The 27,000-nt window shown below is 35.8% G+C and overlaps 1 protein-coding gene across 3 annotated transcripts in view; it reads right to left on the bottom strand.

The window, feature by feature from the left end:
• The window catches only part of LOC129257855 (serine/threonine-protein kinase A-Raf-like), a 44,322-nt gene extending 17,714 nt beyond the window's left edge, over window positions 1-26,608 (bottom strand). Inside the window, exons 1-10 of one of the 3 annotated variants that reach the window (XM_064096329.1) lie at window positions 26,247-26,608; window positions 24,445-24,546; window positions 19,722-19,979; window positions 12,083-12,235; window positions 9,017-9,076; window positions 8,247-8,407; window positions 5,734-5,914; window positions 4,976-5,027; window positions 4,039-4,050; window positions 30-158 (exon numbers count right to left, since the gene is read on the bottom strand). In XM_064096329.1, coding sequence (XP_063952399.1) covers window positions 30-158; window positions 4,039-4,050; window positions 4,976-5,027; window positions 5,734-5,914; window positions 8,247-8,407; window positions 9,017-9,076; window positions 12,083-12,235; window positions 19,722-19,979; window positions 24,445-24,546; window positions 26,247-26,312 — 1,174 coding nt within the window. In that variant the 5' untranslated portion in view covers window positions 26,313-26,608. The remainder of the gene's footprint in view (window positions 1-29; window positions 159-4,038; window positions 4,051-4,975; window positions 5,028-5,733; window positions 5,915-8,246; window positions 8,408-9,016; window positions 9,077-12,082; window positions 12,236-19,721; window positions 19,980-24,444; window positions 24,547-26,246) is intronic. The other 2 variants (XM_064096330.1, XM_054896280.2) reach the window with 2 other exon arrangements.
• Between the last annotated feature and the right edge of the window lie 392 nt (window positions 26,609-27,000).

Here is a 27,000-nt window from a genome sequence, read left to right as displayed (position 1 = left end):
ATGTGTTAGGATTCCCTGAGGCAACTCACCGTTGGCGATGTTAGTGGGGTCATAATCAAAGACGCCATCCTGAACGGCACTGTTCGGGGTTAGCACTTTGCCATGTCCACCGTAAGCCCCATGGATGTTAACAGCAGCACTAGGAGCAGGGTGTCCATCTGAGCAGACAGACAGACAGACGGACATACAGACAGCATGACAATGGGAATGTGATGAGGAAGAGATGATGGGGGAAAAGACGAAGTTGAATTAGAGGAAGAGGATAGGGGTGAAAGTAACAGTGTTTATCAGGAGAAGAAATGAGCAAGTGAGGAGTAAAATAGAAAAGGAAGGTCGGACAGAAGGGAAATCGAGAAACAAAAGAAGAAAGAGTACAACAGACAGAAAGAGAGAAAGAGTGAGAGAGAGAGATAAGTTAAATTTGATGAGGTTATTGCAGAGGAAAAAGATGGAAATGGGTTATGTAATCATATATGAAGCAAGTATTGGAAAAGTTAAAAAAACAAAATAAAATGGAATAAAAACATGTTTCAAGAATGACATACACGTATGTTGAAATAAAAGAACACTGATTTGAAGCAAAACTAAAAGAAAAAGTTATGTTCACAAACATTTTTAAAAAAAAGCAGGCATAGTCTAAGAAACAGAACTAGAGGGATTTTTGACTGCGCAGTTGAAATAAATGCCTTTGCCATTGCCAGATTTGAAATAATTCAAATACCAAACTTTTAATTCTTAAAAAAATCTCACAATCTCATGAGATCATTATTGACTACGTTTTTATTGATCTATTAAAATGTTACTTTAATCAAAGTGTGAACGAGTCATTTTCACGTAATGAAATGATTTTGCGACCTTTGATTTTATCCCCCCCCCCCAAAAAAAAATCGGATCTGATCAGTGACACTTCGATATGCATAGAAGAACCATGTTTGAAGTTGACCCATCAAGGATTTTTTTTTTCATTTTTCACAAGAACAAACCATTTTCATATAATACTATGACCTATGTGACCTTTGATCTTTGACCTTGCAACCTGTCAATCTTCAGATGATCTCCACACCAATATGAATGTATGTCCCAAGTTTGAAATTGACCTCTGTAACATTGTTCATGATGTATTGCCAGAAAAATCAGTTTGCAGGGACATAGTGACTTCTTAAGTTCACCTTTGACCTCATGACTACCCGTACAAATCTAATCGCAACATCGTCACCCAAATAGGCATATATGAGCCAAGTTTGAAGTTGATCCCTTAATTGGTATTTCTGGTATCGTGGTAAGATATTTTCATACATATCTCTGTCACCTTTGACCTCATGACCCCCAAATCTAATCGGATCATCACCACTCTGAGATGCGTGCTTCAGTTATCGCGAGAATGAAACAGACAGACGGACAAACCAAAAATACAATGCTACCAGCTACCAACTATGGGTGGGCAAAGTCTTAAGAAAAAATGAAGAGATAATAATTACAAAAGGAGAAAGTATAAAGGTGTTGATACTACGGTACACAGCAATGGAATCTTAGGAAAGATTAAACATGAAAACTGCACTCCAGAGTAGGTTAGATATAATAAGGTAGTGCTAATAAAAGCAACTTATTAATAGGATAAGTGTTTTTTTTTTCAATGACAAATATGGGTACTTCCCCCCCCGGACATTAAATGATTAAGAAGAGAAGGGGAAAAAATGTTAAGAAGCAAATAGCACAATAAAAACAATGAAGTAAAAAACAATGAAATACAACAAAAATCTAAATCACCGGCAGCGGGAATAATGAAAGCTTGAAAGACAGTAATTATTTGAATGTGTGAAAGTGATGCATGTTAGATTTTAACTGTGTTAATACAAAACCCAGCAACCCAGAGTAATTGTTTATTATGCCAGTAAATGTGCACAAATATATTTCATTCATAAAGTGGAATGCCTCTGGCATTCTCCCCTCCATTACGCAATTCAAAATAGAAGGACTGTTGACTTTGTGATATTGCAATATAAAACATTTTGTCTTCTTCATTTAATCTTATAATCCAAGGTCATGAAGGTGCAATGTTACATGTATGGATACACCATTTCAAGGAATAAGGAAATTTATTCACTTCACAATTTACTTATGAAACTATGACAAAATATCAACTTTCTTACAGGTTTTTGACCTGTGGTGACCTACCCATGACCTTGATCCAATTAAGTGAATTTTTACTGACATAACACAAATCTCAAAGATCTTGGCCATCAATCATGTGTACGATAAAAAAAATATAACAAATAATGGCAACCTTGATATGCACCAATTTTTAGCAGGGTTTCAGTATTGATTGACAAATGAAATGAACCACTTGAAAGGAAAAAAATGGAATGCCGTGATAGCTGCTCTACATGTTGCGGAAATATTGTGCAAAAAAAAAATCAAGGATGAGGGAAAACCCCTTTAAGGATCTAAAAGAAGAGATAGAATATCAGTATTGATTGGTACACAAGACACATGCTTGTCAACGATAACAACACAACACACACTCCTACAGCGAATATTAATTCTTGCACTAAGAATAGGAGGTGGTGCTGTCAATGTCCTTAGAATCTGGAAAGGGTATTCTATTCCATAAAGGCTTGGTCCCACTGCACTTACGTATGGAGAGAGGATGTAAAACGGAAAAGAATCTTGCGATCCGCTGGAAAACGTAATGTATCCGTTGTGTACCCTTTGCATACGTGTTTCATATGCTCTATATCTACCGAGCATCCGTCCACTGTGATTTCATTGTTCGCCCATTTCGTCCATTGTCTGGAGCGGATGAAAACGGATGGAGCCACCCCAAAATTTTGCTTGTCCGCTTTATCCGTTGTGAATACGTTTTGTGTCCGTTCGCCAGTGGGACCAGGCCTTAACCAGTCATAAACCAAATTAACTTTTAATGCTGGGTTGGTACTGCTATAACATAAATATATTGGATGTAAATGTATGTATAATGTGGATGTTATAATTTCACAAATTCTAATAATTCAGATTCTAATAATTCTTAGAATCTGGAAAGAGTATTCCATTACCAGTCCAAACCAAATCAGCTTGTATGTGCTAGGTTTGTACTGCTACAGTATTACATGGATATAATGGATGTAAATGTAAAGTGTATGTGGATGTAATAATATAACAATATTACGGGCCCCTGGTTTGCACTATGTCATTGAAGACCTGGGCTGTGTCTTACAAAGAGTTAAGATTGATCCGATCAATCTCAACTGTATGGAAATCCATCACTGTCATAATTTTTTTTCTGCAGGAAAGTTACACAATCTCCAATGTAAACAAAGAGAAGCTTAGTGAATTTTCAACAAAATAATAAATACATGAATACTCATCATATCTCAAAAATATTTTGAACGCATTTCAGATGTTGACGTTGCTGGCTTTCCATAGTTATGGTTGATCGCATCAATCTCAACTCTTTGTAAGACGGGCCCTGATGTGACTATTACTTCTACTACTACATGGATAAAATGATTGCATATTTCTTAAAGTGATGACATGACAAAAATATTTTAAATCAATGAATTATAAATAATCAGTTAATAAATCCTTAGCTCTAAACAGTTTTATATTCGATAAAAAGTATACCCTGTCCATATTACAATGTTCATAGCTGGTATGTGAATTACATGAAAAATAGGACAATCCTAACTAACAGGTCAATTATTATCAAATGTAGAGACATCATAAAAAATTATGATAAAATTTGAAGACCTATTATCGTAATAACGCCCAGGTGATAGCGATAGACAACCCATCACCAACTAATTCACTATTTATATTTTATATTTCCCCAAAATTTCTACTTCTTTCGTTATATTGATTGATGCTACCATCAAATGATAACTTGTTTACTTTACGATGAATGAAATGGACAACATAAGAATCTTATTCAGTCCGGAAAGTACCTGTAACCCACCATGTTGGAATAAATTAACGAACAAATGTTGATGAAAACAAAACCAAATATAGCTACAATGTAGATGTGCCTAGCATTTTACTTACTTATCTGAATTTCTGTAAAATAAATAAATAGGAAGGACATTGTGATTACTTGTACGTCATTACATTTTATCATCAGTAACTATCTGTAGCAGTTGAAAATGTTGTGTTTTGGGCCCAGTTTTCTATAAAAAATAACTTTACAACAACAATGCAAAAACATGCAACTCTGTGCAAAGGGTAACGTTTCAACATGCACACAAATAAAAAAAAAACAGTGATATGTTCCAATAAAAAATAAATGACTCTTTATGGGTTTGAGCCAATTAAGACCAAGGCAGACATATTCATAATTTAAAGATAATGCAAAGATAACAGACAAACAACAAAAACTGGTTACTTTTAAAGCTCAATATAAAGTCATGCACATACTCTGCATGCAATCTGATAACAAACAGAAATTTAACATCTAATTTTCAACCATACCAGTACATGTTTCTGACATCACCGATTCAATAATCATGTAAACCTGATAATTGATTTTATTCATATTATTTAATTTGATGCCCAATTGGCTTTATTATTAGTTTCACTTATCTATAAAAAAAAAAAGTTGGCATGGTGTGAACACGTTTTTCTCAATTCATCACAAAAGGAACCTATCCCCGTACGTGGTCATGGCAGCATTGAAGCATCAAACAATTGCATGAAAGTAAACATCTTTATGTTGTAACATGTCCATTAACCTGGGGTTCTGGATAATTCTTTCTTTAAGAGAGGAAAATTATACGAAATAAACTGGGAAATAGGAGAAGCTTGCGGGGGAATTGCATGAAGAATAACTGAGGGAAGCTAGCCTGAGATGCAGCTGCTAATAGTGTCTGATGCATATAATGGCCAGAAAAGTATTAAAGGTTGAAATAATTGATATTTTAGTTTTGTTATTCATATTGAGCAAGTTTTCACTGATATCACTGCATCAAAAGAATACGAAACTCACCTGGATTTAGAGAAGGTTTTACTGGGAAAGCAAATCTTGAAAAGGCTTCACTCTGTTAACGGAGGAAAAACGGATATCGTAAAGGAGACGAAGGTGACAAAAGGTGTTTAATCAAGATTGAAAGAAAAAGAAAGAGAAATGAGAGAGATGGAGAGAAAGAGGGGGGGGGGGGGGGGTGAATAAAGAAAACAAAAGAAAAGTGAAAGATCACGTATAAACAGACTAGATTGTTTCTTGACTGTACATCTTCCAAATCCATTCCTCAATAATTGCAAGATCTAAAATTCATTACCTATTTGACTTCGTAAGTTCAATATCTTTCATATTATCATGATTGCTTCCAAAAACATGACCCAAGTTGAAATTTGATTTATTTATTTATTATATTTTACTCTAAGATATGATGACAAACATCCTTTCATAGGAATAACCCCCGATGCTGTTTGACCTTGTGACCCTTAAAACCTCCTACCTGCATACACGAACCAAGTATGAAGTCGATCCTTCAAACAGTTTTTTATTCATATAATAACCACTGTGACCTCATAAGATTATTGATATTATAATAATAAAAATAATAATAATGATAATAATAATAATAATAATGATAATAATAATAACAATAATAAAAATAATAATACAAATACTAATCATAAAAATAATAAAAAATAATAATTATGGAATCAGTACACGAAGCTACAAGTAACACTCAAAATGAGAATATCCACATTAATCGCTCGTTCCCCAAGGACACTTACATCAAACTGTTTACCAGGAACGTTAACTGCATTTTGGCAGATATTAGGTGCGGACGTGGAACGTTCCCGTGGTAACGTATTCCTTGGGAAATCTTGATCATCTGATGACGGTGATTCGGGTTCGTCAGGGAAGGGATCTTGATAGTCATTGTAGTCCTCTTCTTTCCTCAATGCCAATAATCTAAGAAATTATAAAAATGATGTTAATATTTGTTGTCAGCAACATACAATGTGGTACTTTCCAATGTTATGAGCACTACCTTTTGTACTTCACACACCTCTTTGCAAGTTTGTTCACATTACTTTAAGAACATGAAGTATTAGAGCATTTAAGTGTACACTGTAATCTCAAGAATGTGGATGCCAGTCAATTTCACCCACTGGGCCTGAACGAGCCAGAATATGTTGAAGCCCCATATGTGCTGTATGATAATACAACCTGACAAGCCTGAATTTGGAAGGTGTCAGGGTCAGAGATCAAGCAAAAGGCGTCTCTGCATTAACACAGTTTTTATCTAGAGTTAGGCATTTTCACATTCACCCATAAATTTTGCACTTTCAAAGAGTTAGGCATTTTACATACTGCTCTCTGGGGATGTAGTTAGGTGGCAATGATCTTGTTGATAATATTGTATATATATCAAAATAAGAGATGAGAGTTGTGGTCCTGATGTTATTAGTTACCCCCTGCTTGTCCATGTGATATGGAACCAGAACGTAGATATTTCCCGTATTTCGTAAGAACAAGCAGGGTGTAACGACTTTATCTTTAAAGGTATTGTTTAACTTTGTCAGCAGCCGATTTAAAAAATTCTCAAACCAAGATGAAACATGTGTACAAGTGCATGTATTAGAACTAATAAACCCTAAAAACAACCATTATTGAGAATGAAAAGCTAAAACTACAAGGCAAACCCCGATTTTGTAAATAGGCGTCTTATAGACGCCTAAATAGTACACATAAGTGTATGGGATGAAATTAAGATGGTGTTTTCGGTCACTTTATATTTCAATTTTTGAAGCACTTAATAATTATTTTCAAACGCAATTTTTTCTGGGCTTCATTTTTGTAACATATTACAGACACAGGTGACAAGTGTGACCTTCTAGCTCAGATTTTTTAAAAGTCAAACCAATGTTAACCAATCACTTTAAGTATATCCCTATATTATTGCAGAATAGGGAAAATCAATAGAATAGAACTAAAAAAATGCAAACCCTGAATTTTGAGAGTGATTTTTGAGAGGAAGTCATTCATGACATCACAATGATCACAGTAAAAAGAATGCGCATTTTGCCACTTAAATCGACGCGCAAATACCAGTGCACTTGAATACGCACGTAATACAACCTCATATTACGTGGTTGAAATCTGCAATGGGCATGCGCATAACAATGAAAACAGCATAAAAACAACAACAGCTAAACATCAAACAGGTGATACGGGCTCATATTACCTGTTTGATCTTTGTGACCCAGTAAAATATTTTTGTCTCACAAACAAATCAACCAATCAGATAACAGAATTCATGAGAAATATGGCCCACTAAGAGATGAAACTTCATCCCCTTCCCTCCCCCACGACCTTATCCCTATCATGACTCCTCTCTGAGAACAATTTGATAGATTACAATGGTAACAGTCAGTCTTCTCCACTGACCAAATTCTTGTGGCTCATTCCAACACATTCATTTGTTTATAATTGTTATGGAACTATACATGAAATGCGGCGAACAGTGGAAAAAGAAAGGACCCTGGCTGGATGGAGGACATGGACAGAAGCCAGAGCTGTGGCCTCTGATAGGCAAAGGTGGAGACGTTCGGTGGAGGCCCTACGTGCCACTAGGCATCTGGAGGTAACAGGTAAGGTAATTATACATGAAGGACATTCTAATTTCAGGTAAGTTTTTATCAATTCAGAAATAAAATGATTTTGGATCTCGATATTACTTAGCCCAGTTCTAAACATTCATGATAAACAAAGTTTTATGGGAAAATCTCATCGGAACAGGATTTGTTTTCAGAAAAATATTAGGGACCTTCTTCATCATGATCTTATCAACGTAATGTAGTCAGTCAATAACGCCTACAGTGAAATCCTTCATACTGATTGGTTGAGAAGTAATAATAATAATAATAACAATAATAATATGCATTTGTATAGCGCTATCTATCAAGAAACGATCTATTAGGTGCACTTTTATCATTGCTACCCCGGGTTTAGCTTGAGCTGCCTTTCAGCGCTCGTGCACTCAAGGAATTAATCCTGCCACGTACCCAATCACCTCACCTGGGTCGAGTGCAGCAGTGTGGATACATTTCTTGCTGAAGGAAAACACGCCATGACTAGGATTCGAACCCGCGAACCCTCAGTTTAAAAGGCGAGAGTCAGAACCACTAGAACACGATGCACCAATGATTAATGCTACTGTGGTAATTGTGAGCATTGTGACATCTCATTGCTAAAACTTTTATGACAAAAAAATTGACCCGAATTGACAGAAGCAACTTACAGCTTGTAAAGGTTGTCTCCCGTCGTGGAGGTGCATATTGTGGGCACTTTGTTAGCACACCGCTGGTGGAATTTGTAGCTGCACGTCTGACATCGGAAGCCGTGGAACAGCAGCTTCTGACAGCTGTCACAAAAGGCTATTGCAAAGAAGGTTTTTCTGACCTGAAAGATTAAATAAATGAATACGATAAGATTCTGAAGGCCCCATGTAGGAAAATAACAAAGGAAGATATTGGATGTGAATAGGGAGAATTTTATCACATTCCTACTCTAAAAGAATAATGGGCGATACAAAATAAAAGAGATTACCTTGTTGACTCTGTATGATATACATCTTAACCATTGATGAATAAATCAAGCTGTCTTCTGGAATTACATATTGTATTACTCGTACTTGTTTGATGCTCAAATTCATCACCTAATTGTTATTCCTCTCTTCATCCATAATGAATACTAACATATTTTTCCTAGAAAAACCTTGGAAATATTTTGTCAATGCCCTTTTATTAATCAGATATATTGCAAGGGGAAATTTAAGAAAATATCAAAAGGTTGTCATATTTTTTTATAAAAATTATAGCTTGCATGATATGATGGCAGACTCAAAATGAAATGTTCTTGAAATAATGAAGAAAAATGATGGCATAAAAAACCCATCAGATGTATAAAGTTTCGGGAATAATGTTTGAATATTCAAACATAAAAAAACACCTGGTAAGGTTAAACAAATAAAACTTCAAAACTAATTGAATAATAGCAAGTGATACTTACAAAATTATGTGATATGCTACTTGGCGCTGGGAAATTCTGTGCTTTCAACTCTACAGATATCTGTGGAAAAAAAGAACAAAATCAATATATCAAATTACAAATCAATCTTTAATCTTAGTGAATGGGTACTGGCAGGATTATTACCTTGATACACAGCGCTAGAAACGGCAGCTCAAGCTTAAAGGAATGGTCCGGGTTGAAAGTATTTATAGCTTAAGAAATAGAGTAGAATTCACTGAGCAAAATGCCGAAAAAATTTCATCAAAATTGGATAACAAAGTTATTGAATTTGAAAGTTTAGCAATATTTTGTGAAAACAGTCGTCATGAATATTCATTAGGTGGGCTGATGATGTCACATCCCCACTTGTTCTTTTGTATTTTATTATATGAAATTAGGTTTATTCAAATTTATTCCTCCCAAGAACTAGAAAAATTGGATTGACAACTGATTTAGTGTATAAAATATTTATTGCTGCAACTTATTTCATTATAAGGGAGACATATTATTCACACAAGTATGAAATAATGAAAAAATTATGATGTTATGTAATAATATAAGAAAAGTGGAGATGTGACATCATCAGCCCACCTAATGAATATTCATGATGACTGTTTTAACAAAATATTGCTAAACTTCAAACTTCAATAACTTTATTATTTGTTATCTGATTTTGATGAAATTTTCGGCATTTTGCTCAGTGAATTCTACTCTATGTATTAAGATATAAATATTTTCAGCCCGGACCATCCCTTTAAGCCAGGGTAATAATATTAGTTCACCTTGGAATAGATTATTTTTTATATAGATGACACTTTATAAATGCCTGTTATTATTATGAATACAAAATGCATCATATGCCAGTCAGGGGTCCCTGTTTCATAAAGATACTACCATGGAAACTTTGTCATTATGGTAACAACCATGGTAACAGGGCTCAGCAGCCAATCACATTCAAGGTTGCCATGGTACTTGTCATAATGGCAAAGTTACAATACGTGTAGTCTTAAGTCTTCAAGAGACGGGGAACCAGGTGGTTGTTTCATAAAGCTGATCGTAAGTTAAGAGCGACTTTAAGAACGACTGGTGATCCTTTTTTGTGGAAAAAATGGTATTTTTTGCGATGGTAAAGCGCGTAAGAAAGGATCACCAGTCGTTTTTAAAGTCGCTCATAACTTACGAACAGCTTAATGAAACGGCCCCCTATAGTGCAAATAATATTCTCTTCGGCTATTCTGTCTGCACTTAAAGGGAGTTCAATGCAGATTCTTACCCCCTCCTACTAATCATATGAAATTTGTTATGAAAGGACACTAGTCATCAGGGGAAAAATAGTGAGGATAAAGTGCCATTAGGAGCCCTCTTGCAGGAACGGCGTGTTTATACAGAGAATCGGTAAACGGTAATACCTGCAAAAGTATCCAGAATTCCGGAAATCTTCCCTGCAGAAACAGACGCGATGCAGTTTATTTAAAAAAAACGCATAAAAACTGTAAAAACCGGTTGGTTTAAGGGCGATACGGTTTTTCAATTCCGGAAAAGATAAACCGTTTTTAACGATTTTCTGTAGAAACATGCCAAAAGAGTTGCAATCAATCTCCAAAAATGTAATTTTAGACCACTTAAACTTGCGTATTATGGTCTTGCACTTGATTTTATGCAACGTGCCCCTGGAAAACTATTTAAAAAAAGAGCTCCTGACATTTGGGTCCAATATAAACTATAATGCAATGTAGTAAATTTTGGCAGGTAAGTACAAAAAGTATGAAGCCATGGAAAAACAAATAGAACTATCACTGGAGGTGATTAATACCCCCGCCCTCTGCCATTACCATGGCAACAGTTTCCAACACATAGAAAAATATATGTCTTGCCCATCTTAACCCCAAGACCTATGTGTGAGCAAAATATGAGATTGGTTAAAAACTGATGAAGTATTTCGAACTGCAAGATTTTTTCCTAATTTTGTTTACATGATAATATAGTTACCATGGCAACACAATTTCCGACAGATGCAAAAATGTGTCCTGCACATTTTTACGTCAGGACCAATGTGTGAGCCAAATTTCATAAGAATCGTAAGTTTTCTTTATGAAACAACCACCTGGTTCCCCGTCTCATGAAGACTTACGATTCTTATGAAGTACGAACTGAAAGCTTTTAACCTAATTTGGGGCATATAATATGTTGAAACCATGGCAACACGACTTTCGATACACAAAAATATGTGTCTCGCACATCTTAACCTCGAAACCAACATGTGTTCCTAGTTTCATGACAATTGGTTAAAAACTGAAGAAATTTTTCGATGCGCAAGATTTGCAACGGACCGACTGCCTGACTGTACGCTGATTCCTTTATTCCCCCTTTCGCGGGATTATTTTTGGGGGCTTGGCAGCTTCAAAACATATTTGCGGGTTCTTGAATTCGCACTGCACACTCTGTAATCACAAAGTCACTTCCTTCTTCCCCATCTGTGAATGGTTTCAATTAACATTTCAGCAACGAAATTGTACTTTCTGATCATAATTCTAGCTCTAAATGAGGGCGTAATTCAGCATTGTTTTGATCCAATCATGAGCTTTTGTGACATTTAGCGCAACGTTTCTTTGCGGGGCGGACATCGGGGAGGGCAAAACGGAGGCGCTGCTGGCCTGGTATTGACGGCCGAGCACTGGGTAAGGACCGGGGGGATTACGGCTCTTCAAATTGCATGGGATCAATCAACAAACCTGGGCGATCGACAAGACGTCTTCTTAAAAACTTAACAGAACTAAACACTCACCAATCCCACAACAAAAACAACTTAAATTTCAAGCAAAATCATAATATAAATACCAATCTGCAACTGTAAAAAAAATTGATCGCATTGGAACAAATTCTCGCAATGCACATGATTTTGGAGCTCAAGCTTGCTTGCTTAAATGTCGCCCTCTATAGGTCAAATTATGCAGTCTCTGTGCCAAAACGATACACCAATTAAAAACTTGCATTAAAATAGATGCTCATAAATTCGTGTGGTTTTAAATTCGCGCTTGAACAGTAAATAAAAAGCCTGCTACTCACCTCTTCTCCAGCGAGGTACATCATATCTGTATCCCAGCTCAGAACCATCCTGGGATTGACTCGGTAAACTATACACATCTCTGGCTTCAACTCCCTCATCTTCATAGCTCTGGACAAAGAATATTTGAGGGTGGTTCCGGACTTGGCCAGTACCTGAAGTGGCAAACAAAAAAGATCGAGTACTTAAAACATGGGTGTGAAAGGCACAGAAGGGTCCATAAAATCCATACAAAAAATTACTTAACAGTTAAAAGAGATAGTGTGGAAGCGCCGTGGTGTAGCGGTTCTGACTCTCGCCTTGCAATCAGAGGGTCGTGTGTTCGAATCCCACCATGGCCTAGCGTCCTTTGGCAAGACGTTAATCCACAAGTTGCCACTCTCCACCCAGGTGTTAAATGGGTACCTGGTAGGAAGTGAAAGTCTATGTAGCATGCCTAGCAATTGAGTCTTGGAACTCTTGTTGGAATGCTCCCCAGGGAGTGGAGAAGGTGCATACATTGTATGCGGGCATGCAAGGATCCGATGACCGGGGTAATAATATATCTGTAAAGCGCTTAGAGACGTCGTTCCGATGTGTTAAGCGCTATATAAATGCGGATTATTATTATTATTATTATGGTTAAAATCTGTGGATGGTGAAGGTGGATCCATGTTCTACAGTATTTAGTCATCAAACATAAAACAATAAACACAGCACTGAACTGTAAGAAGAAATAAAAGATGTAAAAAGATTCAAGGGAAAAATTCACTTTATATTATTGATCATTATATTATCTTTTTTTTCACCATTTCAAATACATCTTGCCATTATTACTTCAAAGATATAGAGAAGCATACCTACATGTAAGTGATGAAGGGTGCTTAAGTCCTTCAGCACATGTATTTAAGTTTGTGTGACAGACTGAGTATCATGAATTGACATCACAGCTGAAATGAGCCCTAGATTTGAATGTCACTAGGTGTTAGCTTGATGGCTCCCCGAGATAGATTCTCACTATTATAGGTCACACACATTGGCCCAGTTCACACATGAAAGTTAATCTAAAAATAATTTCATTTGGGTAACAAAGCCCATTCTAGAGTGTACTGTGGAAATGAATTGACTGATATGGTCACAAAGTCATACTACCTAGAACAGTTTATCAAAAGACAGCGTTTTTATGATCAAACTGAATGTGCATATGAAATTCAATCATATATTAGTGAAACCAGGTCCCAATAACGTAAAGCTTTAATATTGATTGAATATGGGGCTGGTTTCTATGATTGATCGCATTTAGTATTGTGTATGATCAGTCGAATGATCAAATGTAAAAACATCACCACACGATCAATTGCAATTAAAAGGCTTTACATGTACATGTATATTAAAGGACAAGTCCACCCCAACAAAAAGTGGCTATAAATAAAAAGAGAAAAATCCAACAAGCACAACACTGAAAATTTCATCAAAATCGGATGTAAAAAAGAAAGTTATGACATTTTAAAGTTTCGCTTATTTCTCACAAAACAGTTATATGCACATCCTGGTTGGTAGGCAAATGAGGAGACTGATGGCGTCATCCACTCACTATTTCTTTTGTATTTTATTATAGGAAATATGAAATACTCTAATTTTCTCCTCATTGCCAAGTGAAAAAACATTTAATTCCTCCCTGAACATGTGGAGTTAGCATTGTTTATTACTATATGGTTCAGTCAAGTTGGTCCTTATTGTCTTATCTGTAAAAAATGAAATATTGTATGATTCAAACAATAAAAAACAAAAGAAATAGTGAGTGAGGGACATCATGGTATGTCTCACTTGCATGTCACTGAGTTGTGCATATCACTGTTTTGTGAGAAATAAGCGAAACTTTAAAATGTCATAACTTTCTTTTTTTACATCCGATTTTGATGAAATTTTCAGCATTATTCTATTAAATTTGATTTTTTTCTATTTATTCAAATCAACATTTTTCTGGGATGGACTTGGACTAGGATGATGAAAGATTCCACAACATTTACTCAGGCAGCAGTTTCGCAGATATCTCCACATTAAGCTGAACATACATGTAAATCCTCATCACGGATCTAACCCTAATCCTAATTCTCCCATGTCGTTTTCCTGCACATCCTGAAAATTTTCTATATAAATACCCCCAAACTTAATATATGGCACACAATGGCCCATAGGGAAGGCAAGTTTCAAAAATTGCTTTTTAAACTTATGATTTTTCACTGATACATGTGATATTATGGAAATCAACTCTCAGCAAATCTGATCAAAGGATTTTCAGGAGGTTATGACCATTGGCAGTGATTATCCCTAACAAAATTGCTTCACACTCCTCATGTTTCAGACAATTAACCTGTTAACTCTAAAAATGAATGAATTATGAGAATGAAAACTGTTCTCTTGTCCATGATGAAATTCATGTGATTCCCAGACTGAAATGATATTTTGCAGGACATCATCTTAGAAATGCGAACACACCCTCCGGTACCAAGTAAGGTTCACCATATACATTGCATTGTCAGGCAGCTACAGCAGATGTAGGTCGCATAGTAATAGGTTATCTGGGAGATGTTCAATCTTATAAATCAGTTTAATACCAGAATTAGAAATAATATGAGATATCAAAAATCTGAGATAGTTGACAAAACTAACCCCCCCCCCTCTTTTTTCACCTTTAATTAAAAATAAGGCAATTAAGATATCACGTTTTATATCTCAGCATTTAGTAAATTAAAAAAGATTTATTAGCTATGAGTACAACAGTAAATCGACAAGAAGCAAGCCAAAATATATGCTGACATGTTATTGTAAGTATTTGTGACACAACGAATGGACAGCTTGTACAGTATGTCCAATACCATGACTGAATATATCAAATTTTGAGAGGGGGCTCATTAATAATTCTGAGCAGCAATCAGTCCATATTTACGGACCGATTGTCTTGATGTAAGCTATAAACAATCTTGTTGGTTTATACACTAACAGGTTTTTCTAGGAATCTGTATCACCAAGAAATTCGACCCAAATAATCAAAAGACGATGAAGACAATTTGATCGTCACGACTAATACCAATAAAGTCACATCTTGGATGATAAATTGCAGACGGGGCATTATGCAGAGTATTGGGTTACTAGCTATCCAGGGGTATGGAGTCTGGCATATATTCCGGATCAATTTGCTTTATCTCCGATGCTGTTTCGGTTTCAGATTCAGGCACAGTTGATGATAGAGGTGGAAGATAGGTTGATTCCCTGATAAAATATGATCAGGGGCCCATAACACAAAGCTTAGCAATGATCGTGGAACATTTTTCTTAACGACTAATTGCATTGAATACAATGTAAAATCAATCGTGAAGATCAAGCGTACGATTGATCGCTAGCTTTTGTGGCACAAGACCCGATTCTGTGAACTTTTTCTGGCAGAATACAAATATCAGTAACAATTAGGTGCTGGTGACCATCCTTTCATGTTTCATACACTCTTTCAGAAACGTTAAAAGTGAATATAGAAATGCAAATATGTATAGCAAACATCTCATCTGGAACCAGTGGCATATGAAAAAAAAATTGCTTGATAAAAAAAATGTATATCAAGAGGACGTGCTTTACCAACAGCTTGGATTTAGTGTAGTTGATATTTATTTGAGGTGAGTTGTTACTAGGGGGAAAAAAACGTATCCATATAATTTCCAAGAAAACTGCATTCTACTGATGGATTACGATCCAGTGAAAACAAAGCCAATAGCAACAGAAAGTACACAACATGTACTTTTATATGTCCCAGCCGTCTTTCCAGATTCACAATTCAATATCATAAAAGACTTTGAAACACTAAACCCCTCCATTTTCCACCTAAATGTATGTGATTGAAAACCATCCTATATCAAGGCATTTGGACGAGTGGAGGAACCAAATGCTCATCAAAAATTCAATATAGAGATTATATAGATGCATGTTCTTTGAATTTGAGCTCTTTGTTGCACCCGCTGCGATAAGAATTTGATAAGTTCCTGGTAATCCCAGGTCAGTACCATAACACAATGTGATGGTAAGTGCTATGTAATAAATCTGCAGTTTACAGAGGCTCCAATTTTTCATGTAGTGTACATGTATGTAACAGCTTCGAGGCGAACAAAAGACCTTTTCTGTTCGAGAAATATACTTGAAAGGTCTCCTAACTTATAAATTCATAAATTTGATCTTCTTTAAAAGATAAAATATTAATTTACAACTTACATGTAATATCATATCACCATACTGCAAGTAAGTTGAGCACACAAGTATGGCACAATATCATTTAAAATCTCTATTTTCTATTTCTAAAATCGAAGGCTCATGTTGTGAATACTAGCCACACTGAACTTTATTGACTGGTATTGGCTAATAATGATATTAACTGACCAATGTTCCACTCTAAAGTGCCAATCAAGACATTCTATTGAAGGACGGATGAATCAAGCAACTACATGATGTATGAGCTTTCCAAGCAGCAGTGGGTTAACATACTTCATGAATAATTCATAACTGAGGGACCCTGGGCAGGAACACAACCCTCACACAGGCAACCCTGGGATATCAAATGTTGAGTAGTCTGGTCAATGAGACACATTGCTATTCAGATGACTCAGCATTATATCACTACATTGAGTACGAATGCGGTGGGTTTCCTTATTGAGCGGAGGCATGAATGTCATTTAGCAGAGAGAAGAAGAAAAAATTGTGCAATTGTCTTAGATAATTCCACGGAAATTCAACCATGTTGAAAATGAGATCTTAAATTGTGGAAAAACTACCGTAATGATGAGAGAAAGTGAAAAATTCAATAATCCACATAGTCACTGATGTCACCATCGCAATAGATCATATTCCAAGTAACATTCCAAAATGATCTACCAGTACACATGGATTTTACAATGGAAGAGATCTATCTTATCGAATATTTCAATCACAATCAGTTGGAAGTAATTAGGACTACTTAATAGGGTGTGAAACAGCAACATGAATCATGATTGAAAATATGATTACAAAACGCAGATATAAAGAAACAAAGGGTGTGTTCAATGTCCTCCATTCCCGGTCGAAAAAGTAAACATCTTTCAAATCACGATTTGGAGTAAAATTTATACTTCGTAAACGAATTAAACGCGATAACCTCATATTTCATGACCTCCAGCATCGCGGATGCGACAATGGACACGATTAAGATTTGAAACATCTTTAAATGTCCTTGGAGTAGAAGCCTACGTAGACAGGTGCCAAATCAACCTTTCTTGTGATGGGTCAAACTGCGCAATAAAGCTGCGCTGATGAAAGCGGGAAATGAAAGACGATAAACATACAACAAAAAAAAAAGCTTTATATTTTCGACACTGAACAGTGCACCGCTGACCATGATTGTGTTCAGCGTTTTGTAATTGAGTTTTCAATCATGGTTCATGTTGCTGTTTAAATTTGAAACTTGACTTTGAACACTCCCTTGGGCCTACACGATTTGAATTAGTTAATCCATAGGCCTTTCTAAATAGTTAAAGTTTGTGCTTACTTGTAGTTTGTAAAAGCTCAGGCGTTGCCTGTTTGATGTAAAAGTATGCTGATTACAACAGTAGCTTGAACGGTGATCATAATTTGGAATCATGAACAAATGAAACTATTGTGTTAAAGGAAAATGAAACTCTTGGAGCAAGTTAGCTTTTGTGAAAGCAGAAAAATCAAAGAATAAGATCAACAAAAGTTTGAGCAAAATAGGACTAGCAATAGAAGAGTTATGAGCATTTGAATGTCGAGATCACTAATGCTATGGAGATCCTCCCATTGGCTATGCGACCAAGATATATGATGTCACAGATGAACAACTCTCCCCTTTTGGACACTGAAAATATACCCCAAAACATCTCTTTTTGCTCATTCTAATCATATGACAAACGATTCATCAATGATATAATGTTGTGAAACCTCTGTACTTGTCTTCTCATAAAGAGAACACCTCACCTTGTGATAGACTCTATAAAAGTGAGAATATAAGTGAAATAAGTACTAAAGTAATGAGGGAGTTGTACGTTTGTGACATCACAGATCTTGGTCGCATTGCCAATGGGAGGATCTACATGGCATTAGTGATCTCAATATTCAAATGCTCATAACTTTCTTATTATTCATTCAATCTTCCTCAAACTTTCAACAATATGTTTCTTTGATTTTTCTCTTTGATATGGATTCAGCTGGTTTCAAGGGTTTCATTCTCCTTTAATATTAAACCAATAACTCAGTTTATAACTAAAATGATTTCGAGGGTTGTTTATAGAGGAATCATCGCTGACAGCGGGACTATATGTACCCATGTCTGAGAGTGTAGAGGTGGAAAATTGCAACTAGATCTCTTCATGGCAGCACTGCCAAGATATCACACTCCAAGACGAACTCAAAATTAATCATGTATCCAACACCTACTTCCAACAAAGAAAAAATATGAGAACATTAAACAGTGTTGGATAAACTCTCACAAGAAATCTCCAAAACATAATTAAGAACACTCTCTTTTTTTCTGTACAGGTAGGCCTAGTACATGTACTTATGTCTAGCATGACCTGAATATAATGAGCCATTTTGATGGAATAAGAATTAACACAGTACAAAGGAGACCGAAATAATGTGATCCCTCGTAAAAGAATCAACCATTCGCTGATGTCTAGTTAGATCAGGAATAACACTTCCCTGGTTAGATATTGCCTAATTTATCTTGTGCAACAGCACATGAGTTACCATAGCCACAGAAACCTAGAATGTCCCCATCAGCATACCACTGGGATCGCTATGTGTGCATGGTGCCTTAATTTAGAGTGCAATTTGAGCACTTTGGTAGCGGGTTTTGACGGCTAACAGCTATCTCATAGGTTGTGCACCACAGGCGATGTTTGAGAAGCCCTGAGGAGACTAAATGGGAAGGTCGGGTGCTCCGTCACATGCTATCTCACCCCCCCCCCCTTCTCTCTCTCCCACAGTACTATATTATGACAACTTAACAAATTGCTTCAGCAATACACAAAGGAATAATCAAATCTCAGACATGCCTGGGACAGACCTGGTAGAAAGGAAAATAAAATGGGGAAACAAGGGAGAGAGAGAGAGAGAGAAGCTACAACCAGGGTAGAGACAATCACAAGATTGCACCATTGCCATCTCATCTCAGCCAGCACATTAGCACATATAAGGAGTTTCAGCAGTGTGACAAGTTTCCTCATCCTACCTACATTTATGTAGGTGTCATTTCAATGTAGTCATTCCTGGTTTCTGATATCTAGCCTTTCCCCGATCGATCATACTGCACTTTGATAATAAGCAAATCCAGGGTTGGTTTGATGTGGGGGCTTTAATACATAGCTCTTTATAAGAAGAGAATACAGAGATGAATATCGGGTTCTTGCAAAGTTTCTATTTAAATAAAAAATTCCTCATGCCATAGTTTAATGTGCTTCATCATACTTTCTTTCTACAATTCATCATAAATAAATCATACTTGACTGTAAAAAGAACAGACCTTATTCAATGCTCATTCAATAGGTGAACTATGTTTAATACTGTCCCATTGCTGACAGCTCTCCTACTACACCCCTAATCAAAGTACTACTATGGGAAACTTACCGATGTCCTCTGCTGATTTGGCAAGAAAGCCCTCACTGATTGGCTAAGCGGCGACTTGGGGTGCTGCTGGTTGGCGAATTCCTTTTTGAGGGGAGGAGCAAGATTGTGTTTGCTGGAGAAGGGCGCATGTAGGTCTAACGGTTCTGGAGGGGGTGTGGTCTGGAGATTGGGCGAGGTGTGGCCATTGCTCATCTCATTGTTTATCCTCTGTTCTTCAACTTGTAACTCGCTCAGTTGATCTGTCAAGTCTTGGTATTCCTACATACAGGATCAATAGACAGATAGCAATCAGATTGTCACCTCATCGCAGACCTATGGATTCTATTTCTAATCACATTCTTCAAGTAGGCCTAACGTAGAACTACAGTCCATATAATGTAGGCTTATGGCAAGAGTATCTTAACATTTGACAAATTTTGCTCATGTTGCTTCTTAAAGAACTACAGGTACATGTATTCTGGTGAGTACAGGGCATACATGTTATTGTGTATTAAACAGTGATATTCATACACAGCTACAGTAATAAACTATATCAAGAAAAAACAACAACAAAACACTGTAGGTACACTGATGCAACATGAGCATACAGGGAATAATTTTCCTGGTATCGCATCGCAATTTGCTCCACAATTTTTAAAGACTGCTACACATTAATTCTTTTGTATAGTATATTTTTAAATAGGACTATACATTACTTAGTTGAGAGCTTTTCTCTTATGACCAAAAATGCTATTCAAATTTGTAAAGCAAAATTATTCCCTGGCATGCAAACATAATATATTAGTAGTTGTTACCAATAAAGTCACATTGCTTTTGACAGAAATCTTGGTCATTTCTTCCTTTTTGATTCCATATGATGAATTTTGTATTTCAATAGTTTCAACATGAAACCGATGGAACATTCTTCATCATGACGGCCAGTACATTTAATCCCCTACATCATTGCAAAGTGGACACAGAGTGGCAAGAAAATGTCTGTTGGTCCCTCCTCCTTCTCCCTTCCTGCGTCATCGGATGCTAACCATGACGCAATGGGATCAGCCCCCTTGCCCTCGTGACACCGCCTGGCATGCCAGACAAGCGCCAAGGAGACCACATGACTTATTTAATGCAAGGTACCACATATAGGATATCGTGGGTCCACATATCTATCCAGTTTAGACTCTCTTTTTCTCAGGGGATGGCCTCAGTCATGGCCAGTCTCCTCTAAAAAAAATCTGAAGTAATTAAATCAATCTATATATATGTAAAAGCATTCAAATGTAAAAGCTACATGAAAGAATTAAGAATATTCACTGATTGGATATCCTTTTTATACACTAATCACTTTATGAGTATGTACTTCATTTTTAATGAAGATCAACAGTTATATCATCAAGACGGACTGCTTTCAGTGAACTGAAAAGTTACAGCACTTTCTTATACTGCACATAATATCAAAACTTGTTAATGTCTTGTTTTTCTTTATCAATATTGATTTAACTGTGATAACGCTCCCACTTCCAGGTACAACCTCGTGATACCAGGAAGGTAAATCATTTGGAGGCTTTAAAACAAGCAAGGTTAATTCAGAGGAATCACTGATATGGCTGGCAATTATTGGGTAAATTGAGCACCAGGAAGGACTGCCCATAAATCTCAACGTCGAACTCTTTCTTTGTTCAAGGGTGGTTGACAAGTTCATATTTGCCGGCTTTCATTTCTCTGAAATTCAGCACGAGCATAAATCTACGGATCAAGCCATTTAAAGACTAATGTAGTGAACAACAGATCTGAAAGGGGTTTCCCTCATAACCACTCCAATTTTAAAGCTAAATGACAGTAGTTGCAGTAAAATACTGATTTCGTGAGAAAGTCTGTAAAACCAAGGTTAAGTATTACTATATCATCGTGGATCTATATTTCTGGTACAGTTACATAAACTGAACTTTGTGAAATCATAATATCTAAGCTAAAAAACGATCACACTGAAGATCTCCAACACAGATAGGCACACGTGGGACAGTGTATTATTATTTTGCTTATTTCTCAGCAATTACATGTACACAATTTCTTCCAGAATCCTTTGGCACATATTTTTTATTCGTACAAACAGACACTTTGGTGATCAATTTACATGTATATTAAATTCTGTAAAAAGTCATTTTGAGATCATCCCCACAACTGGAAATTATCTTTAATGTCAAATCCATACTACTTTGCAGCTGTGAAGATGCATTTTCCCTTGAATTCATCTGAAGAACATCATAGAAGAAAAGCACATTGTAAACTGGATGTACCCAATATATTTACAAATAATAGAAAATGTGAAAAAAATGAAGAAAATATCAAATTCAGATTTACAATGGGCTCATTATATAGTAAACTTCAGCATTCTTTAACTAAACTATGACACCATTAAAAAATGCTGTTCACTGATCCTATTTTCTCTGCTTCTATAGTGTAATAGCAAGTTAAAGAGCGTTGAATAAAGACAACTTTTCTGGTCATCGACTTTAAATAGAGGCTGAATTTATAAGTACTGTACACGTAGATGTTAAAGCCTTGTAGACAACTTTCCAGCCATGAACAGAATCAGATGATGAGAAAAAAGATTCTAAACCTAATTTGAAGAGGTTCTTAAAATCCACTCTATCTTCTTATTCTACAATACACCGTTATGTTTTTGGAAACCATATAAACTGATTTGTAAAGATGAACAGCTTTCGAAAGTGACACAAACACAAGATTTAGTTGTCAGGTGATATATTAGTTTTTTGGAATGACTGGTTCTTTTGCACTGCATAATACTGTGTGTTCTTACAAAGAATTAATCGAGAAATTATATTTCAAAAACTTCATTGTCAATTTTACACATGTATCTTGTGTTTCTAATGGAGTAAGAGCTGCAGAACTATTTGTTTTCTTTATAAACATACAAGTAAAAACACTACCCATACATATAAAATAGGCCATATAAAAAATCCAACCAACCCAACAAAACCACTGAAACTTCTATTGGAAGGCTACGTACTTGGGTACAGATTTGTTTTGTTACAATTCTATTAAACTGGTCTTGGGTTATCGAAAAACATAATATAGTGATGAAAAGGCACATTTGAACAGTGGGCTATTAAAACCTCTTTAATATCTCAATATCTATGAAATTCTGAGGAATTCTCAGAAAAGGCTCTATCTAGAATCAGGACATTATTTTGTCAAGAAAAACAAAATCAGGAATTTGGAGACAATTTACAAGACTTGAAGGCTGTCACTATTGCCTGTATACAACTTTTTCTGAGCCATCCAACATTTTTGAGATACTAGCTTTAAGCAGCCACCCATAGATATCAAAATAATGCATTTCAATTACCATTGCTACATATATAGAAATAGGGCAAATATCTATGGCAACATTTTTATAGAGTTTAAAAAAATTCTTTTAAACAAACTTGTTATGTACTTAGTGCAAACTCTCCACTCATGGGCTCTTTTCTCTCTAGCTCCACTTTCTGTCTCGTAAAGTTGTATGAGATGGTCTAAATTTGAATCTAAAAATGAGCCACTGACATTGCAAGCATACCAAAACTCTGTTCTTTTAATGCAATCTCATATACCTAAGTAAAACATTCCCATTATACTGCTACAAGTCAGTTAGATTTGTTTTGCAATCTAACATACCTGAGTAAAACATTCCCATTAAACTGCTACAAGTCAGTTAATATATTTCTTTGACAGACTGACAAAGTTTGAAATATTTTAATATTTACATGTACATGTACACTAACATAGACAGAGGCCATTGCACAAAGCTGTTTGTATATACGTACATGTATGTTACGTATGATTTAATTCTAAAACTAATTTTAATGTATTTCAGTCTATATTTTAAGTGCATGAGAAAAAGATTTATGTTTTGTACCTTATTAAATATTAATACTATAAGGTTTGATTAGGTCAAATTTGATTTTAAATTCATCTCCCAGTATTGATGTCGATAAAAAAAGGTGAACGCCTCTGGCAGTCTCGCCTGCATTACATGATTCAATATAGCAGCAGTGCCGACTTTGAAAACGACTATAGAATAATTATTCACAAAAATACACCATTCATATGATAAAATATGTTCACTGACCCTAAATGACATTTGACCTTGGTCATGTGACCTGAGACTAGCACAGGATGTTCAGTAATACTTGATTACTCTTATGACTAAGTTTCATGAACTAGATCCATAAACTTTCAAAGTTATAATGGAAATCAACATATACCCCCAACATGGCCAAAGTTCATTGACCCTAAATGACCTGCGACCTGAAACTCAGGAAGGTGTTAAGTAATACTTGATAACCCTTATGTAAAAGTGTCTTGAACTTGGTTTCTAAGTTATGATGGGATTACAAAAACTTAACCATAGGTTAAGATTTTAATGTTGACGACGCCGCCGCCGTCGGAAAAGCGGCGTCGATAGTCTCTCTCCGCTACATGTATGCAGGCGAGACAAAATCCGGAGTAACGTCATTGGGGACTAATGATAAAATTAATACTCCGAACATGTACTTCTGAATTAAGAAAGCTACATATACATCATCTTTGATAGCTAATGTTCATAAAAAATATATGAAGCTAAATCACAAATCCATATATTAGACACAAAATAATTGAAAGGAAGTTTGAATTGACCATTACAAGATCGAACATTATCATAAAGAATTTCTTTTATATGGACAACTGGAAATCTTACCTCAAGAAATATTGCAGGTGGCGGTTGTTCATTTCCAAACCTTTCCATCAATTCCTCAATATTCTTCTTTTTCAGCTCCATATGCATATGGATGACATTCAACTGTGATGAAGAGAACGAAAAGTGGTAAAAGAAGATAAAGGAAAGGAAACATGATGGAGAAGGAAGATAATATAGGAAAGGTCACAGGGTAGAAGGAGAGAACAAAATGGGAGATAAAAAGGGGAAAACAGTGATTTAACACAACTTTAAAATACAATAATCATAAAGAAGAATATTTTTAAAAGCTACAACACTTAATGAAATTTGTGATGAAAAAAAGTATCGTACAGATCTGAGTCTTGAGAAAATCAGTTTTGTAAATGTTAACTTTAAAAAATCTAATTAAATAGTGAGAAATACATGTATAGTTGATGATAAAAAATCATGACAATGATGATTTCACACATCAGAAATCCAACCAAGTTGTTCAATATTGGATATAAACTTTATGATAATCCAAATAATAGAACAAAATATGATACAGAGAATGCATGGCATCATTGCCTCCCTTATTTCCATTTGCATCCCACTAAAAAGGAAACCCGTTTTCAGAGATACATTTCACAATTATTACATATATTTTTACTATAAATATGATACTCATGGCAAGAGTGGGATTTAATCTCTTATTTGAAACCAACAGCTTAGCAAATCGTTCACGCTTGGCAGATTACAAACAATAAATATTGAGGCATGTCAGAAACGATTTGCGCAGAAACGTATGTGTGAATCTGAATCCACTCTCATTTCAGGGATCAGTGAGAGAAGCTTATTTACAAAGAATAAAAAAGAAATGCTAATGAGCCAATCGTCGAATATGCACAGTCGTCTTATCGCGAACCGATCTTGTCCAATTTTTCTGTGCAACCTTGTTTTGACATTAAAATTTCAAACTAGTCTTGCTCATTAATGCGAGAAGTGTTTGTCTCAAATTACATGTAGGTATCAAAATAAAGAGGAATAATCGAATTATATGATAATGGAAATGAAATATCACAATTCAATTGCCTTTGAATTAAGAAGTCATGGGAATCCCTGTTTCTTTTTTCTGGGACGCACTGTATATTCTTTTTTGTATTAAAAAAAAACATTTTCACTGCTATGCTTGTTTGATATTTCTCAATATATCTAGCTCAACTATATGTTAGGGTGGTCTTGACCTGTAATGTTTAATCAATGAATATGTGGTTGAACGAGGGTGATTTTTTATAGGCAATTGTAAAGACTGAATGGCAGGATTCTGACATGAGTATTTTTCATGGATTTTGGAAATCATTTCAATAACATTTCAATATTTGTTTCACTCAGATACTGAAATTGCAGTCTACAAACACATTCTATAACACAAAACACGCTGAAGTACATGTGTATCATCATTTTAATCTTTAATACAGGCCTATATACATGTACCAACACATATACATGCGTTAAAATAAGACATTAGTTTGAAGGGAATATTAATGGTTTCTTCTGTTCAGAATAGATAAACAACTAAGATCCGTGAATAATCTGTGGAGTGAGAACTTGAAAAGTAATACAGTCAATTATGGGGATGGGGCACACTTTACATGTAAATGATGTACTGTTAAATAAAAAGATACAATTTGACACATATTGTGAAAATAAGGGCATTTCTGAAAATTCAACAAATGAAGGAAATAGACGTTTTCCTTGTAAAGCTGAAAAAAAATGTAGATGCTGATGTCACGTGTATGTTGGGAGTATCCTGGTAGTACCACTCAAGCATTTTGATGTCTTACCAGGGTATGACTATCCTGCATGAAGCATTGTTTCGGCTTCGATCTCCTATTGCAAGGAAGTGACATCTCTTCCTGGTTGTACAACACGGGTTACGACCTCTCAAATCAATACCATGAAATCCCAGATAGCTTTCCTCTGAACCCTCCAGCGCGAGGCTAAATCCACACAAAAAGTTTCCAATTGGTGATTAGTCCACTCCACGTTCAAGGGTAGGGGAGAGTCGGAGAGGATAGAGGTCGTAGAACTTTGAAGCTGATTTGGCTGGTAAGCCTGGTATGGTTCGCTTGCTGGCCGCGATAGAATTAAAGTCAAGAGGCATGGCTGATCTCTGGGAAGGAGTGCGTATGACCAGTGAGCTAATGATCCTGATTTGTGCTATGCTCTCACACCACTGATGGTATCCATTAATAGCACACATATCAAGGTGTAATGTTTCACAACTCATTTTGCCCCTGCTGGGGTTCATGCAGGCTGTATGTTTAATTTTTTTCGGGGGGGGGGGGGCAAGACATATAAATAATTTAGGAAACACAAAAGGGAGGTAGCAAAGTGACCGAGCTTGTCTTGGAGGCACTTCTGTACTTTCTTAACTTGAAATTTAAGGATTTTGTGCAAACTTTTGGTGATTTTGTGATTTATTCATTTATTTATCTTTATTTTTTTGGGGGGGTAACTGCCCCCTACCCCTATATGCTGCGTACAGTCATGCTCTCCATCATTCCCCTTCCCCTCTCCATCCCCTTTCCCATCATC

The sequence above is a fragment of the Lytechinus pictus genome, chromosome 3 (genome assembly GCF_037042905.1).
Source record: "Lytechinus pictus isolate F3 Inbred chromosome 3, Lp3.0, whole genome shotgun sequence".
In the NCBI taxonomy this organism is placed as follows: Eukaryota; Metazoa; Echinodermata; class Echinoidea; order Temnopleuroida; family Toxopneustidae; genus Lytechinus; species Lytechinus pictus.
The sequence above is the reverse complement of the archived record's forward strand: the minus strand, read 5'-3'. Positions and strand labels throughout refer to the sequence as shown.